Source organism: Otolemur garnettii, unplaced genomic scaffold, assembly GCF_000181295.1.
Source record: "Otolemur garnettii isolate 467f Iridium unplaced genomic scaffold, OtoGar3 scaffold00007, whole genome shotgun sequence".
In the NCBI taxonomy this organism is placed as follows: Eukaryota; Metazoa; Chordata; class Mammalia; order Primates; family Galagidae; genus Otolemur; species Otolemur garnettii.
Genome location: NW_003852402.1, coordinates 15544487 through 15563116, shown reverse-complemented (window position 1 = coordinate 15563116; position 18630 = coordinate 15544487). Strand labels below are relative to the sequence as shown.

The following is an 18630-nucleotide window of genomic DNA, read 5'->3' as shown; positions in this document are numbered from 1 at the left end:
CGCCACAACGCCCGGCTATTTTTCGGTTGCAGCCGTCATTGTTGTTTGGCGGGTCCGGGCTGGGGATTCGAACCTGCCACCTTAGGTGTACATGGCTGGTGCCTTAGCCGGTTGAGCTATAGGTGTCGAGCCTAAACTATGGTATCTCTTTGGGAAAGAATCTTATGAAATTACTGAAAACCAAATTTCAGGAAGCATTTTAAAGGTCTAGAGTGTAAACATTTGGGACAGAATGTTAAATGAGACAAGTACATAATATTATGTATATTGAACTATGTTAATATAATGCCTTAAATACAAGAAATGTTCAAAAGATTAATAATAGATTTAAGGACTATTATTCTGTTGTTCTGCATTGTGTGAGGTTTGTACCATGAGCATATTTCTCTTATAACCAGGAAAAATGAGGCTTATTTTTAAAAACATGTTTCATTGCTATAGTTTGGCTGGTCACGTGAAGAATATTGTTCACCAGGCCTTCTGGGACGTCTTAGAATCGGAGCTAAATGCTGATCCTCCTGAGTATGAACATGCCATCAAACTGTTTGAAGAAATCAGAGAGGCAAGTTGACATTATTTGCATCAATTAGTGTTGGGCTGCTATAAAGACTGGCATAGACTGGGTGGCTTATAAACTATACAAACTTATTTCTCACAGTCCTGGAGGCTTGGAAGTCCAATATCAGGGCACCAGCAGACTCGGTGTCTGCTTGGGGCCTACTTCCTGGTTCATCGATGGCACCTTCTTGCTCTGTCCTCACATGGCAGAAGGGAAAAGGGAGCTCTCTAGGGTCTCTTTTATGACAGTACTAATCTCATTCATTCAAACTCCACTCTCATAACCTAATCATCTCTCCAAGGCCCTCCCCCCACTTCCTGGTACCATCCCAATGGGGATTGGGTTTGAACATTTGAATTTAGGTGGAACACAAACATTGAGGCTATAGCAATTAGTTTTGTTTTTCTTTTCCCAGAAACTGTTTTACATCCTTTGTATTGGCTACTCTTTTTGAAAAACCGAGTTGAGTCACTGCAAGGGTTTTCCCCTGCACCTTCTGGAGTAGGGTGAAGGCTGGGAAAATAGTGCAGTGGACAGAGCTCAGGGTGAGGCTTACGGTGCAGAGTATTGGTTAAGAGTTCAGACTTTGGAGTTAGATAGTCCTGGTTTACTGGTGGACTCTTAAGTCTCTGTCCCCTGAGTACTAACGTGGTAGTCAAGAATTAAATGAGATGACAGCAGTAATTTTAGCTAACATTTACAAAGGATTTGCTCTATGCCAAGCACTATGTTATTCATTTATCCTTACTTTGATTCTGTGTGGTAGTTACTCCTGTTATAATTACTTTGTATAAAGAAACCAAGTTCCCTAACTCATGTGGGATCATGCAGCTTTGAAAGGTGGAGAAGGATTTAAACAGATTCACTCTGGCTCAATCTGTGCTCCTAGCCATGTGCTATGTGTATAAGAACAGTGTTCACTGTGTACTGAATACTCAATAAATAGTTTGCTCATATAATATATAATAAATATTTTATATCTCAAATATGTCTAATGGCCCCCATGGGGTGTTCTCATCCATTTTTATTTAAAGGCTTCTTTTGGAGGCCTGATGTACAACATGTCTTCTCTGCATTGTTTATCTGGAGCCTCATTAGAGTCTAGCAGGTCCTTGAATAAAGTTGTTCAGTGTTATTTCTTTATAACACTGATGTGGAAAAAAAAATCAGCCCTAGCTGATTTATAGAGTTTGGATGTTCTCTCCATATCTGCATGGGTTTTCTCTAGGTACTGCAGTTTCCTCCCACATCCCAAAGATGTGCATGGGCATGGCGAAATGGTCCTAGCCTGAGCGAGTATGGGGATGGCCACACTCAACCCTAAACTGGAATAAGTGGGATGGAAAATGAATGAATGAATACAAATTATTGTCAAATAAGAATTTTTAAAGTATATAATAATCATACAAATGCACAACAATAAATGGTGTAGTATGAAAGTGCTCAGCAAGCCAGCCTGCTTGTGTTTACTTTTGAACTGCATGGTGGGAGGAAGTGCTGCATACATTTTCACTTTGCAAACATTTATTCTTTGATTTAACCCAGTACCACTCTGACCTCTGTTACTTACTAATTCACCAAAAATGGGGTAAATAATTATCCACTTGTTTTTATTAATCTTTCTTAAATGTATGTATAGCTCATATTTATTTTAGTGTTTAATATTAGAAGTGTTTTAAAAGTTATTTAGAAGTTTGGTAATGTTTTTGTGACCAGAAATATGATGTTTATAATAACTCACTTATGATGAAATTGGTTTTAGTGTACATCATTTCACTTAAATTCAGTTTCTAAGAAGCTATCAAAGTAAATCTTAAGTCAGGACTTACTATGATTTCAGTAATATTGCTGCCTTGTTAATTGTTTTCATTCTGAAAATATCAGGGTTTTTTCATGGTGGGGGAACTTTAATTCAGGAGATGGAGCTTTCTTCTTAGCCTTGAGATACTGGAGTGCTCCTCTGACCCACCACTCAGTGTCAATTTCTATGGCCTCTAGGGCTGTAAAATATGGATGTGAAGCTTGGTGATCCAGACATTGAAAAGTGACAACCTTTATTCATGTAATGATGCCGTTAATTTTTCTTTCTTTCCCTATGTAGATTCTTCTCTCTTTTTTGACTCCCTGTGGCAACCGGCTTCGCAACCAGATCTGTGAAGTTTTAGACATAGACCTCATCAGGCAGCAGTCTGAGCACAGTGCTGTTGACATCCAAGGCCTGGCCAACTATGTCATCAGTACAATGGGGAAGCTGTGTGCTCCGGTGAGAGATAATGATATCAGAGAGTTAAAGGCTACTGGCAGCATCGTGGAGATGCTGAGGTTAGCATCTTTACTGCTTGCATTTTCTTAGAGTACTTTTGAGTTCACTCCAAAGGGAAGTATGAGTATTAGGAAACACAGAATAATAACTGGTCTCTCAAAGGAATTCTTGACACTAGAAGAAAACCATATAAGCAGGGAATAAGTTTATTATTTACTGTGTACATAGAGTTTTCAGATAAAGTGTTCTGACAAGGTTGTTAGCATGCATTGGTCCCTGGGGGGGGGGGGGCAGTGATGAAAAAGACAGAATCCCTGACCCTAGGGAGTTTATAGTCTAATGGAAGAGAGAGACCTTGAACAATTAATTACAACTGTGGTAAGTGCAATGGAAGGGAAAATAGAGGGTCTAAATAGAGCCTCTAGTAGGTGGACCTAGTCTAGTTAAGGCTTAGTGAGGGTCACTAGCTGCTATAACACATAAACTCTGAATTCTCAGTGATTTAACCAATAAATGTTTCCTCCTTACTTATGTCACATTCTGATTCAGGGGTTCTTGGTCAGGCAACCTTTCACATGTCATTCATGTGGAAGCTCCTCTGTTATTGGCTCCACCCCTGCCTAGGTCCTTGGAATCCTCTCCATTCAGCTACTGAATGAAAAAGAGATGATGAGGAAGACATACCTAATATGTAACTACATTGGCCCAGACACATTCCTTTGAATGTGTCACATGGTCTCATCTTCATTGAAGAAGGGGCTGGGAAAGGTGGTTGCTATCTGGAAACACATTTCCCAGCCAGAAATCTGCACTGTGTGCAGAGAGCACAGACCTTTGGTGTTCAGCTAGCCTTTTCTGCTGCAGCTTTCCTGAGGAAGTGGGTTATAAATCATGAGCATCTCATTGGACCATATAGACAATAACTTCCTCAAGATGTGAGAGAAAAGAAGAGTCTATAATCCTTTTTGTCATTGAAGGGAACGTTTCATCCTTTTATGTATAAACTTGGCTACATTGAGAATTGAGTTTTATATAGATGTTTTGTAAAGGTAGAAGAAGGAAGCTAGTCTGCAGTGGGTAAAGGACTTTGTTACCTCGTGCAAGTTGATAGCCTCTAGAAGTGACACTTTCCCTGTCTGGAAAATGGCCTTTGTGTGTCCTTAGAGTTGTGCTCTTCTGGCAGGTTGTGATCCTTCAGTTATAGGATCCTTGCTTTCAGTTATCTTATTACCCATGTATGTTATGAAATTTGCTTCCTTCATCTTGGTCATTTATTGAATGCCTACAGCTCTCTGCATGTCACATTCATTATCTCATTGACTATTCACAACATCCCTCCAAGCTTGATATTATTCTCTTCTCTCATTGTCTTAGGAATAGAAACATATACACTATATTTGGACTCAAGGGCTTTCATCTAAAAATTTCTTCTTACATTTTTCACATATTATTAAGACTAATTGCTTACGCTTCTCAATGTCTTTCTATCATTTTATAGATGTATGTAATGGATCAGCTGGTATTATATCTACTAAAGTAAATACTTTTGAAATCTGTGAAAGAACACGTTTGGAATACATATATGACCTTCTATGAGTGACCTTACCAAATGGTGATTGGAATTTCAAAACCATTTGGGGATGTTTATTTTTTCTAGCTTGGAACATAGATAATAGTTAACGAATTTCAACTTAACTTCTTAATCACCTAACTATTTTAATTGTAAATTTTTAGACAAATATTCCATGTTCTGGACCTCATGAAAATAGACATGGCCAATTTTACAATTAGGAGTATTAGACCATACCTTCAACGCCACTTGGTGGAATATGAGAGAACCAAGTTCCAGGAAATTTTAGAAGAAACTCCAAGTAAGTATAATATAATATGTATTTATTTTGAAAGGGGGTGAAAATATGATACTTAATTTTTCACATCTTATGTAGAGTATCACTAAAGAATTTTGGCCTTTCTAGTAGTTTTTGTACCTTCTAAAATTGACATCACAAACTTATAAGTGTTTACTCCATCCCAGGAACTGTGCTAAGCACTATTCGTTTCTTCATTCCTTCATATATTAGGGCCAGATGCAGTAGTTCATGCCTACAATCCTAGCACTTTGGGAGGCCAAGGCAGAAGGATAGCTGGAGGCCAAGAGTTTGAGACCAGCTTGGGCAACGTAGCAAGATCCCATTTCTATGAAAATAAAATAATCCAGATGTGGTCGCATGGGCTGGTAGTCCCAACTATAGCAAGACCCTGTCAAAAAATAAAAAAAGAGAGAAAGATATTTATTGAGTGCTTGCTATATTTCAGACACAACAATTTTGCTGTCCTCAAGGAGCTGACATCCTAGTAGACGTGACAAATAAACATATATTGTCAAGTTTATTATCAAATGCTATAAAGAAAAATATTCTAAAGGGACAAATAGTAATGGGGCAGGATTGGGGGTAGAGGGGTTTTTTTCCCTCCAATATGAAGTACCAGGAAGACTATTCTAATTAGTGATATCTGAATAGAATTTGTAAATAAATGAGAAAAGGGGCATGCAACGATGCTTGGGAGATGGGAGAAGAACATTCTAGCTAAACGGAGCTGCAAGTACAAGGCTTTGCAGCAGAAACTTTCTCATAAAGTTTGACAAATGCAAGGCAGATATTGTGGCTGGACTAGAGTAGGTAAGGGGACAGTGGCAGGTGGTGAGGCTAGAAAGTAGACCAAGGCAGGTCACCATTTAGATTTCATTACACATGTGATAGGAAGTCACTGGAGAGTTTTGAGCAGGAGAGCATCTGATTTTCATTTTTGAAGATTATTCTGAGACCTGGTTAGAGAATTTAGATTTTATGGGAGCAAAGAGGGAAGCAGAGATACCAGTTAGGTATATTGCAGTTGTTCAGGCAATAAATGATAGTGGCTTGTTCCAGCTAGTAGCTTTGGAAGTAGTGAGGAGAGATCAGATTCCAGGTGTATTCTGAAGATAGAGTAACAAGATTTGCTGAAGGTTGGATGAGGAAGAAAAGAGGAATTGAGGATGACACTAAGGTTTTTGGGTTGAGCAGCTGGTTAAGTGGTGATGCATTTTAGTGAGAGGGGAAAGACTAGAGGAAAGAAGGGTAGGAGAGGATGTGGAATCTAGAGTTCAGTTTTGGATTTAGAAATGAGAGACTAGAGTTCAGGAGAATAATGGGAGCTATGAATATACATTTGGGAGTCATAAGTATATTTATGGCATATAAAGCCATGAAATTGAATAATAATTAACACTTACACAGTCCTTAGCACATGCTAAGCACTTTACCTGTATTAACTAATTTAATCTTTACAGAAGCTGTAAGACGTTACCCTCTATTTTATAGATGAGAAAACTGAAGCATGGAGAGGTTAAATTGCTTGCTTCCATAACATAACTTGTAAGGGATAGAGGTGGGGACTCATACAGGCAGTCTGGCTCTACAGTGTATTTTCTTATCCATACAATATTGGGTGTGACTACCTACTATTGGGTAAGACTACCAAGGGAGTGATAGTAGATACTGAATGAGCCTGACCTGAGACACTCCAGTATCTAGAGGTTCAGATGAGGTAGAGGATCTCTGTCCAGTAGTAGTAGCTAGGGTGGTATAAAAGTCAGGAGGGTGGCTCAGCACCCATAGCACAGTGGTTACAGCAACAGCCACATACACCAAGGCTGGCGGGTTTGAACCCAACCTGGGCCAGCTAAAACAACCATGACAACTGCAACAAAAAATAGCCAGGTGGTGTGGTGGACACCTGTAGTCCCAGCTACTTGGGAGGCTGAGGCAAGAGAATCGCTTAAGCCCAAGAGTTTGAGGTTGCTGTGAGCTGTGACGCCACAGCATTCTACTGAGGACGACATAGTAAGACTGTCTCTCACACACACACCAAAAAAAAAAAAAGAAAGAAAGAAGAAGAAAGTCAGGAGAGTGAGGAGTGTCCTGTATGTAAGATAAGTGAAGGAAATATGTGAAAAGGAAGAGGTGGTTAGATGTGACAAGTGTGACAAGTACTGCTAAGTAGTTGAGGAAGGTGAAGGCCAAGTCTGGACCTAGATTTGACCCTATGATGCTTGTTGGTAACCTTGATGAGAGCAGCTTCAGTGGACTCATGGGCATTAGAATCAGACTGGAGGGGAGCCAAGGGAGAATGGGAGCAGAGGAAGTATTACTTCATTGCATTGTCATAAGTCCAGTTTCCTTGTGAGGTAGGTACTGCTATCTTCTTCATTTTATAGGTGAGGAAACTGAGATGCCAGGTGTTGCACAGCTGGCAAGAGGCTGGCTAACTTCTCATTGGCAAATACTTTACACCAGCCTCTGCTATTTTATTAACCAGGATGTAAGCCTGAGTTAGGTAATATATGTTAAAATAATCAACACAATAGCCTTATATACAAAGCAAAACAGGTGCCACTGTTAAAAGGGCTCTGGCAGGCTGGAGTGCATCCAGGGGAGAGACCACATGAAGGCCACTTGTGGAACCTTCCATGAAGCAGAGCTTGTTTTGCATGCTAACAAGGAGACTCGGGTTTGGTGGCACCACCCTTTATGCCGATAGTGACTCAGAGATTTTGGTAAAGTTCTCTAGGGCAGACTAGGGTCCATACAAGAGAAGTAGCAAACGGCCAATTTTGACCTTCCTAACAAATTAGAGCTGTTTTAACTTTGCAATGGGCCTCTCTATGACAGGTGGTAGTCAATGCTGGCTAACATTTTGTTTGAGTACTGATTACATGCCAAGTCCGTACTATGTGCCAAACACTTTTCATTTATTAGTTCACTCAAGCCTCACAATCGCCCTGTGAGATTGGTATTATTATCATCCCCTATTTACAAATGAGGAAACTGAAGTTAAGGTAGCTACTTTAGGTGACTGCTGAGCCTGAGCACCCAGACAGATCTCTGCCTCCAAGAATGTGGATTTAGACACCACGCAACACCACTTCTTTTTTAACAACATATCGCCTATCTGTGGTGGATACTATAGATCGGGGTGTCCAAGCTGTGACCTGCAGGCTGCATGCTGATTTTGTAAGGAGCTTTTTTGCTTATCTTTGTGTCAGATATAACAAAAAGTATACACAGACCTTCTTTGGCTAATCAGCTTTTCTTAGTGTTTGTATATTTTCTGTGTGGCTAAAGATAACTCTTATTCTTCCAATGTATGTCAGAAAAGAAAAAATGTTGGACACGCCTGCTGTAAATGAATCTCTAGCATCAGCTGGCTGGTGAAACCAGATGACTTGTAAGGATTGTTCTACAACAAAAATTGTATAAGTTCAAAGGTTATGTTGTTTTAGATCCAAAGGGAGAGAGAGGAAAGGAAGTAGAATCCTACTTAGAATCTGAATCTGAAACCTGAACTGTAGAATTTTCCTGAGACTTAGTGGTTGGTTTTGCTGGTGTGCCTGTGTATGTACACATGTGTGCAAATGTGCCCACGTCTTGAATCAAGATATCCTGGAATCTTGAGTAAATTCCTTAATGCAGAGTTGAATTATAATTTTGTTTATCTCAAATTATTTACTTCTGTTTTTAAAAACCAGGCTTAATGATCTGTAATCTATTTGCATCTTTCCTGTTGATTTGGGTATTTTTATAGATTTAGTAAAAGAGCAAATCTAGCTTTGCATATAGGTCATTATTACCCAGTGGAAGAAATCAAGAGCCCAGAAAGCAGCGCGCATGTCATCTGTTAATTATATCCCCAAGTCACTCTGCCAAAAGTCAGCCCCTGTGCCCTAGTATCAAAATAAGAGCCTCACAATATCACATAGGACAAAAATGTTGGATTTCTGTGTACATGATTTTTATATAAGAATTATTGAGAAATTAACACAGAGAAGTACTCTGGGCTTCTGAATTGACCGCAGGAAAACACTGTGTTATATTTTGCCTAAGGTGAGATTTTATATAATTGGCTATTTAAAATATACCTAGGGAAACTTTGGGCAATGATTGAGTGTGTATACTAAGTAAGCATCAACAAGATAACTGTATTTGATCCAACAACTAAATTATCTGTGGAAAGAATGACAGATTATCCTTGGTGGGAACCATAAGTAATTTTTAAGATACTCAGAAAAGTATTTATTTAGATACTATATCTTTTTTAAAAAGTGTTTTCATGAGCTTTATTTCATGTGATTCTTTCAAAAATTTATGAGACATAAATATCTGTTTCTGAAATATATCAAACTGCACTATGATTGCCTTTGCCTGGCATATAAAGCATTCAGGAAATATTTATAGAACATTTTTAAAGAAGAGCAAACCTGATGCTCAGCAATGACCTACTCGAAGTCAGAGTCACACAGCTGGTAAACAGCAGAGCTAGAACCAGAAGCTGGGTCTCCCAAAGCCAAGTCCAGATTAAACTAAACTGCTACTTTTTCTACCTTCTTTGGATTTTTCAGTTTTGTGTTATATTAGCTAGGTTATGTTGTAACCCAAAGAAGCTCTAGCTGACTTAGCCAAAGAAGAAGTGCTAATGGAAAGAAAGATGAGAGCTGCTCACAGCATTGAGGAAAATGTAAATAGAAGGCAGGAAAGACTAGGCTCCATCGTCAGAATAATTAATGTGTCCATCCTTGAACACTCTGGTGACAATTCAGGGTCCCGTGGGTATATCACTCAGCTATGCCAACCCATAGGGAGATCAGACCTTATAATTAATACTCACAATTGAAAACATAAATTGAGGGGAAATGGTTTTTCAAAATCAAGACCAAAAGAAGGGAAAGTGGGAAAAATAAAGGGAAAGTGAAGTGTTGCTAGGCAAATAAGGTAAGGGAACTACATTTTCATAGGTAAGGGAACTACATTTTTCTAACTGAAAATTGGGACACATAAGAAAATACACCTGTAATGCCACTGCTTGTTCTTGCATTTTTCCTATTAGACTAGGAACTTCCTGAATGCAGGGCCTGTGTTTTTTCATGTGTGAATCCTCAGTACTTGGCACAGTACCTGGCACATGGGAGATGCTCAGTAGTTAGCATCTAATAAATGACGGAATGGAGCCGCTCTTACTACGGTCCCATGAGAAACTGTGGTGACAAGTGCCTCATGGGGTCAACTTCACTTTTGGAGCAGTCAACACACTAGCTTGTGGGTGTGAAATCTCAGCGAATCTCTAAGAAAAAAGCTGATGTTGCCCTGTAAACACCTGCTCTTTCTGCTTTGCCAGTCATATTTAATTCTGACTACAAATGAGAATTGCCTAGGGGCATTTAGACAGAGGCCTGAGCCTGGCCTCAGATTGAATAAATCAAAATCTCCAGGAGCTGTGCCCATAACCATTTTTTTTTTAAGGCTCCCCAGGTGATTCTAAACTCAGCCAAGTTGAGCGCCACTATACCACACTGTTGCTTTTGTTCAAGATAACTAAATAGGCTCTTAAATGTGTCAGCTGTAAGTGATTAAACTTGCAGTATAAATGCTTATTACTGCCACATTGTAATTATATCCATGATGATTTCCACTCACTCTCTCTCAGTTGGATCTCTTTTAAATAAAAGACTGCAAGCCTTTTACATCTTTATAAACAGAGCTAGCAAACCAAAAAAACTTGCCAACTGAAGAGAAACAGAGTTGTGAAATTCTGGGGGTGGTGTTGCTTTAGTGTGGCAAACAGAGGCACTCCTAAATTATCCCTCTTAAAGGGCTGGGTCTGAGGAAGAATGTCAGCCTATTTAGGTTTTTCTCTGGCTTTCTTTTTAAATCTGCACCTGTGTTCAGGCTGTATGTTCTTAGCAATTGCCACCTTATAAATTCTACCAAATATATAACTTTATAAGAACTATGGTATAAAATGCAATTTGTTTCTAACAGGAAGCCTTAACACTGGATCTAAAGTCAAATAAAGTGAACTTTAAGGCAGACAGCCCCAGTAGAGAAATGTTGCTTCCAAACTTTTGGCCTTTTGGAATAATCTTCAGTATGTCAAATTTTGTTTGGTTCATAAGAGATATTCAAGGTTGGAGGAAATACTTATAAACAAAAGTAAATAAACATTAATTGTCCTCTAAGTGAGTGGTTCTCAGCTTTGGGTGATTTGCTCCCCCTGTCCCCACATTTAGCCATGTCTAGAGACACTGGCAGGGGAGAGGGGAGTGGGAGGGTGGGGGGATGTGGCATGCTACTGGCCCTTAGTAGGTGGGTCCAGGGATACTGCTAAACGTCTTGTAATAAACAGGACATTGCCCCAGAATAAGGAATTATCCAGCTCAGAATGTCAATGGTGCTGAGGCTGAGACACCTTAAGAATTGGAATGAATCCATTTCATGATGGCACAAAGAATTATCTTCATGCTCCGGGGTGATTGGGGCTTCAATAAACAAGGAAGTCTGGTGGCGGCTGAGCACTTGTGGATTGTCTGTATTTGCACCAGTCTCATCTCAGCTAGTCATGGCTGGTGGTGGGTGCCTTCCTCTTCTTGCCTTCCTTCCATTGTCTGAAGGGAACTCTCTCCACTTGCAGAGACAAGCAATTGCAGGGGCAAATTTTGAAACAATTCTGTATAGGTTGTAGTTATTTTTCAATAGAAGCTGCTAATAATAACTCTTATATACCTAATAATAATAACCCATGTGATAGCAATATTTAAGTGACATATGCTTCAAAGTGAAATGAATTCAGGTATAAAACCTCATTTCCAGTGATTATGTATTTTTAATACAGAAGAATTGAACTTGATAAATAGACATGTTTATAAAGTGAAAGGATAACATAACAGGACATTGTCGCACTTTCTTTAAGGTCAAATTAAGCATGAGACTGAAGTTCAGTGATTTCCTCCTTCTGGCTGCATCCTTTTCCCACTTGCCTTCTGGAATAGCACTTACCAAATATTAGGGATCATGCTGAGTAAACTAGATTTTCAGTGTCTGTGTGTTTTCTAGATCACACCTCCTTTTAAGCATTGGTTTTTCTTTAAGGGCATCAGCTGAGATTCTACTCTCTCAAGCTTGCATGCTAACCAGTTCCCCAAAAAGCCCATATTAACCAACTCACTGCTTAGATTATTCATTCTTTTTATTCCATGAGTAAGCACTTCTGTCTGAGGCAACTTTAATAGTAAGACTGCTGTTATATGTTGGTTGGGACCTCCTGAGATGAAATTCCCCTTTAAAGATTGTTTGAAGAGTTAAATGGGCTTGGTTAACAATTGCTAACACTTACTGGGCATTCCCTTTGTGACATAAACAGTTCTAAATGTTTGCATGTATTACCATAACTGTAGAAGGTACTATTATTATCCCCAATTAACAGATGAGGAAACTGAGGAGACTTAAGTAACTTGTCCAAGACATACAGCTAATAATGAATGAATGGTAGAGGCCAGACTTAGTTGAGACTGCCTGGTTCAAGTTACATAGGTTCTTAGTCCTGGGTTGATTGCTTTGGTCTTATTGGATTGCACTTGAATAAGATTCATTCATCTGCAATGCAAATCTAATTCCACAGTCAGGCTGCTTCCTCATTCTGTCTTGCTTTTCTGAGCTCTTTTGCTGATCAGTCTCTTTGCCCTGCAAGTTATGTTTATGTTCTTGTCAAATCTATTTCAAGGAATAAATATAAAGCACCTTTCTGCTTGCTTATATTGGGCTTTGTGTGACAGATAATTAATTTTAGAAATGGACACTGCTAGTAGTGTGCTAGATATGGTTGGTACCAATGTGGGAGCCATTTGTACACTTTCAAGCCTAAACACAGCCATTACTAAAGTTTAAATTATATAAATTTACAATTAAATAAATTCTATTAAAAACAAAGGTAAAACTCTGGGAAACCATTTGGCAGCTTCTTGTTAAACATACACTTACCCTACAACCTAGCAATCGCAGTAATGAGTCTTTAACCCTAAGAATTGTAAACTTAGATTCACACAGAAACCACAGGTAAATGTGCATAGCACCCTTATTTGTATAATCCCAAACTAGAAACAACCCAAATATCTCTTAACTTGTGTATAAACAAGCAAACTGTGGTATATCTATATAATGGAATTCTACTCAGTAATAAAAAGAAATAAACTGTTGATACGCATACCTTGGATGGATGCTGAGTAAGCAAAGCCAGTCTCAAAGGGTCCTTGTACTGGCCTGCTCAGGCTGCCATAACAAAATGCACTAGACTGGGTGGCTTAAACAATAGAAATTTCTCCTACTAGTGGAGGCTGGAAGTTCAAAATGAAGGTGCTGGCTGATTTGGTTCCTGATGTTTTCTTCCTGGCTTTCAGACAGGTGCCTTCTCTTTTCTCACATGTCCTTTTTTTCAGTTTGTTTATTCGGAAAGGGAGAGAGCAAGATTTCTTTTTTTCTCCTCTTATTAAGGCACCAAACCTCATGACCTCATAAAGCCCTAATTACCTCCCAAAGGCTCCATCTCCAAATATCACCACAGTGGAAGAGCTTAAATATAGAAATATTATTGGGGGTGGGGGGGACGTGCATAAACAGTCTTTAACAGTTACGTATTGTATGATTCTATTCCATTAAGAATGTATTTTGCATTCTTAAAGTGACATAGTTACAATGATCAGTGATGGCCAGAGGTTAGGATTAGGGTGAGAGTGTTGATATCAGGGATAATGTTAGGGAGTATTTTTATGGTGATGGAATTTCAGTATTCTGATGATTACGTGAAGCCACAAATGTAATACATTTCATAGAACTATACGCACATGTAAAGAATACATGTGAAAACTGGAGAAATCTGAATAAAGTCTGTATTTAAGATAATGATGCTGTACTGATGTTAAGTTTCCCGATTTGACAATGTATTGTGGTTATGTCAGATGCTACTACCATTGAGGGCAGCTGGGGGATGGGTATACGGGAACTCTGAACTATTATTATAACTTCTTGAGTCTTAAAGTATTTAAAAATAAAAAGGTTATTTTGTAAAGTCCTAAAAAAAGAGAATGAACCGTGATACCTAAGACAACATGATAAATCTCAAAAATATTATGCTAGGCACCATATGATTCCACTTATATGAAATTCTAAAAGGCAGAACTAATCCATGAAGTTAGAAGTTAAAAGTAGTTGAGTGGGGTATAAATTGACTAGAAGGGAGATGAAAAAAATTTCTGGGGTAGTGGATGTGGTCTGTATCTTCTTTTAGGTGTTAATTGCGTAGGAATGTAGAATGGTCAAAACTCACCAAAGTGAATGCTTATCATAAATATATCTATTGTGAAAAACAATACTAATTATAAAAAAGCAGAAGTAAATAGATACTAAAACTTCATTACTTTCAAGTTACCTTACTATTGACTATTGTCTTGAGACTGTTGTATCTGGATGACAGAAACACTATGTAGCAGTGGCTACACTGGGCCTCTCTTCCCAACTTCACATTGACTGCCTTTCCTCCCAGGTGCTTATTTTACAAATGAGGAAATCAAAAGCTCAAGAAATGAGGGCTAGAGATAACAGATATGGGAGCCTTCTGGGGCATGGGTGGAAATAAAAACCACAGAAATGAGTAAGACAGTCCAGTATGACTGAAGAGTAAGAAATCAAGGTGGAGTGGGTGGAGTCCTTGGAACAGGCAGAGGAACAAGAACCCTGGTCTGACGTGTAGAAAGGACAACTAGAGAAAACCAGGAGAGCGTGGGAGCCACAGAAACTAGGAAAAGAAAGAGTTTCAGGAGGGCTGTGCTCAGTCAGGTAAGTAGTATTACAGAGATGTCTTTTAGGAAGGACGTGTTTGTTCCATTTGACAAACAGGAGATTGACAGTGGCCTTAGAAAGGTTGTGGGAAGGATTTGTGTCAGGACCCCTCTACCTACATTCCATATCTTGGAAATGGCAAAAGCATTCATTCAGCTGTCCAAAGTGGAAACCTGGGAATCATCCTAGAATCTTTCTTTCCTATTTCTTACATTTAAATGGTCACCAAGACCTATGGGTGCTCCTTTTAAATATTTCTCACTTTCCCCCACTTTCCCCCTCAATTCCACTGCCCTTGTCCATTCACTCTCTTGTGAATAGACTGCAACAATCTATTCTTTCCCCCACAAATTCAGTCTTCTTTTCCAAGTGATTTTTCTGACGTAGATATCTGATCACATCAGTTTCATGTTGAAAAATTATTTATAGCCTCCTTATTCTCCATACTTTGTGTCTGTAACCCAGGGTCTATGAATCTGATAAGATAGAATGAAAATTTGTTTGGGCATGTGCACATGAGCATGCACATACATCTTGAGAAAGGCAGAGCTACATACTTCTATTATGAAATTAATTTAAACCTTTTATATGAAAGCTGTAACCTAATAACAACCTAAGAATACAGGGAGGGGGGAGGGAGAGGGGAATGGGTGTAGGGAGGAGGATTGGAGGGTTCACTTCTGTGGTTTACCTTACAAGGGTACAAGTGAATCTTTCTATGAGTAGAATATGAACATTTTAACACAATAACTAAGAAAATGACATGAAGGCTATGTTAACCAGGTTGATGGAAGTGTTTCGGATTGTGTGTAAAAACACCACACTGTACCCCAGAAGTGCATTAATGTACACAGTTACCATTCAATAAAAAAAAAAAAGAGAGAGAGAGAAAGGCAGAGCTCTAATCAGACATTCAGAGGGGTCTAGGACCCAACAGATCAGTAATTAATACCTTTAGTCTAAATACCTTCTCTGCACAAAACTCACGGTCACGTGAGCTGGCTTTTGTCTGCCCATCAAATGCCATCTGCTACCCTATTCCCTCTGGTTCTTTATGGACCAGCGATACAGATTTGTTTGTAGCATCCAGAATGTGCTGTGTGTTCTCTTTCTCAGGTCTTTCTTTGGGGTATTCTCCTTGTCTGGAATGCCATCCCTTTCCTCTGCCTTTTAACTGCAAGTGTCACTTAAAAGAGTTCTTCCTCTTAGACTCTTTCCTGGGAAACCTCTACTCCTTCCACTTCCTTTGTGCTTTCTAGTATTCATTGTGTTCTGTTATAATTGTTAGTTTACAGATCTGTCTCCCTATCTGGAATATAAACTCTTTAAGAGGTGTGGGCTGTGTCTTGTCATTCATGCCCAGCACCTAATAGTGCATCTGTGATGTGGAATGCATAAATGAAGTGATCAGTCAGCTGTAGGACAAATATGTGGCCTTTTCACTCTTAGGTGCTCTTGATCAAACTACAGAATGGATAAGAGAATCTGTAAATGAAGAATTACTTCCTCTCTCTGAGACTGCTTTACCTCCTGGGGCTGAAAATAGCTCCAAGCCAAGCCTGAGCCCTACATTGTTGCTAAATAACAGTTTTTTGAAACTATTACAGTGGGACTATCAGAAAAAAGAATTACCAGAGGTGAGTGATTTTTCTTTTCTTCCCCCAAGTTTTCCAATATTTTGTTTCTTAAGTTCTGACTTTGAATCAGCTGGTCTGTGTTGCATGTGGTTTAGTGACTTTACTAAAATCAGATAAAAATGAGAACTTGGATATGACATTGTTAATTTTACAGTTTCATGATATTGAGTTTCCCTTTCTATTTTTACATTTTAAATAAATATGCTAGACACTCATAACAGATGGAACACGTCTTCAGGAACTGACAGAAAAACTGAATCAATTGAAAATTATTGCCTGCCTGTCCCTAATTACCAACAACATGGTGGGTGCTGTTACAGAAGGTCTGCCTGAGCTTACAAACAGGTTAAAAAGGATTTCAGCTGTTCTACTTGAAGGCGTGAACAAAGAGTAAGTTCCAAATGTATCTGTCTGTTCCTTGTATTAAGGCTCTGCATGTATTTCAGAGAAAAGAATAACCTCGGACATCTGGATGTGATATTCAGGACTGTGTGTTAGAGAAGCTTGTCTTACACCTTCTTTTTCTCAAATTTCTTTTAATATCTCTGAGGCTGAGATGTCCTTTCATAGGAATGGAGAGATGTTTTCCATGAAAAGTGCCAGGATGAGTGTAGTATTTCTACTTACCGATGGGTGTGTGCATGAACTTTTCTTTCACAATGCTGTGGAAACCGCTCCCCCCATCAGAAATTCACCAAGCTCAGTATTTTAGAATTGTCCCATCAGAAAGGGATTTCTAGATTAAATTTTTCTGAATTCATTTTTCTGCAATGAAATGTTTATTGGCCTCACTAACCCATCCTGCTATAAAGTCTTTAAAGTGGTGATGATTCTGTCCTTCAGAGATGTGACATAAGTCCTCTGAAGGGTTTTGTTTTTGCTAAATTTATCTCCAGTGTTATACCTTCATTGAATGCTAGAATTACATTTTGATTTTACATTTAGATCATCCTGTTAGGAATCCTATACAAATATTGTACCCTTATATTTATTAATTTGAATAAAGTTTTATTAAAAAAAAAAGAAATCTTATCCAACTCAGAAAATTCCTAGTTTTGGTCACTGGCTGTTTCCATTGGTCTTATATGAGTCACCCCCTGCTAGTTTTGCTTTCAGGTGTTTTCAGGGGTGTATCTTCTTTATTCCTATTATTTTTTTCTTTCTCTCTCTCTTTTTTTTTTTTTTTTGTAGAGACAGAGCCTCACTTTATCGCCCTTGGTAGAGTGCTGTGGCGTCACAGCTCACAGCAACCTCCAGCTCTTGGGCTTAAGCGACTCTCTTGCCTCAGCCTCCCAAGTAGCTGGGACTACAGGTGCCTGCCACAATGCCCAGCTATTTTTTTGTTGTAGTTTGGCTGGGGCCAAGTTTGAACCCACCACCCTCCATACGTGGGGCCGGTGCCCTACCCACTGAGCCACAGGTGCTGGCCCTTTATTCCTATTATTGAAGGGAGGTGCACCTATCCTCACATCCTTTGCTCATTAGGCAGAGATCATATAAATTACCTGATAAAGTCCTAGAAAATTAAGAGCCAGAAGGAACCCAAGTGCTTACAGAACCTAAACTTCTCATTTTTAGCTGAAACTTAAAGTGAGAATAGAATTTGCCTTGAGCTGCACAGCTAGAAAAGGGAAAACCAAAGCCCTAGCCCTGATCTGAGTATCTCAAGGCCATGTTCTTTCTCCTGATTGGGGTACTCACCTGCTGGGCTCATTTCATATTCCAGGACCCAAGACCTATACTGACAAAAACCTCTGATTTTGTAGTTGGTCTTGGCATTTCCCCCACTAGGTAACTATTACAATTTCCAGAAGTTTTTCTTGATTAAATCTTTAATGAACACCCAATGCTGTTTAAGTATTAATGTAAAACATATACAAAGTGATCACTAAGAGGACAGGTTAGGTCAGACAGACCAGGGTTTAAATCCCAGCTCTGCTATTAATTTGTCATATGCATTTCAACAAGTTCTTGAATCTCTCTGAGCCTCACTTCCTCACTTGTAAAAAGGGAATAATATTAATAATTGTACCTCCCTTGGAGTTGTGAGAAGATTCATGTGAAATACTTAGTACAGGTGTCTGGCATATAGTATGTGCTTGGGGAATGTTAACTATTGATGACTATTCACTTGTTAAATAATCTTCTTTATAGTTTTATCTGGTTGCTTATCTGGCTATTTAATTTTTTCCCCTTTGTTAGGAAGTGAATACAGTCAATTCTCAATTATCCTCATTACAGATGGTGTGCTAATATTCATTCATGATATGAAAAAGCAGATGATATGAAATAACGAGTAGGCCTAGATGTCATTTATATTTGATTCGGTGATGCATCTTGAAAACCAACAAAGTTTTGCCTTCTTTATTATGAACAGGAAACTATGGTTTAAGCTAAAATTTAATTTTTCCTTTAGCCTAAAAAAAAAATCACTGATTAAAAGGAGGAAGAAGCCAGGACAGTACT

At 38.8% G+C, this 18630-nt stretch overlaps 1 protein-coding gene across 2 annotated transcripts in view; it reads left to right on the top strand.

The window, feature by feature from the left end:
• Positions 1–18630, top strand: part of TCP11L2 (t-complex 11 like 2) — a 40086-nt gene that overhangs the window by 14839 nt on the left and 6617 nt on the right. Inside the window, exons 4-8 of one of the 2 annotated variants that reach the window (XM_003783281.3) lie at positions 442–562; positions 2661–2881; positions 4557–4693; positions 15977–16164; positions 16373–16554. In XM_003783281.3, the coding sequence (XP_003783329.1) occupies positions 442–562; positions 2661–2881; positions 4557–4693; positions 15977–16164; positions 16373–16554 (849 nt within the window). Of the gene's footprint in view, positions 1–441; positions 563–2660; positions 2882–4556; positions 4698–9891; positions 10415–15976; positions 16165–16372; positions 16555–18630 lie in introns of those variants that run through there. The other variant, XM_012814193.2, reaches the window with a different exon arrangement.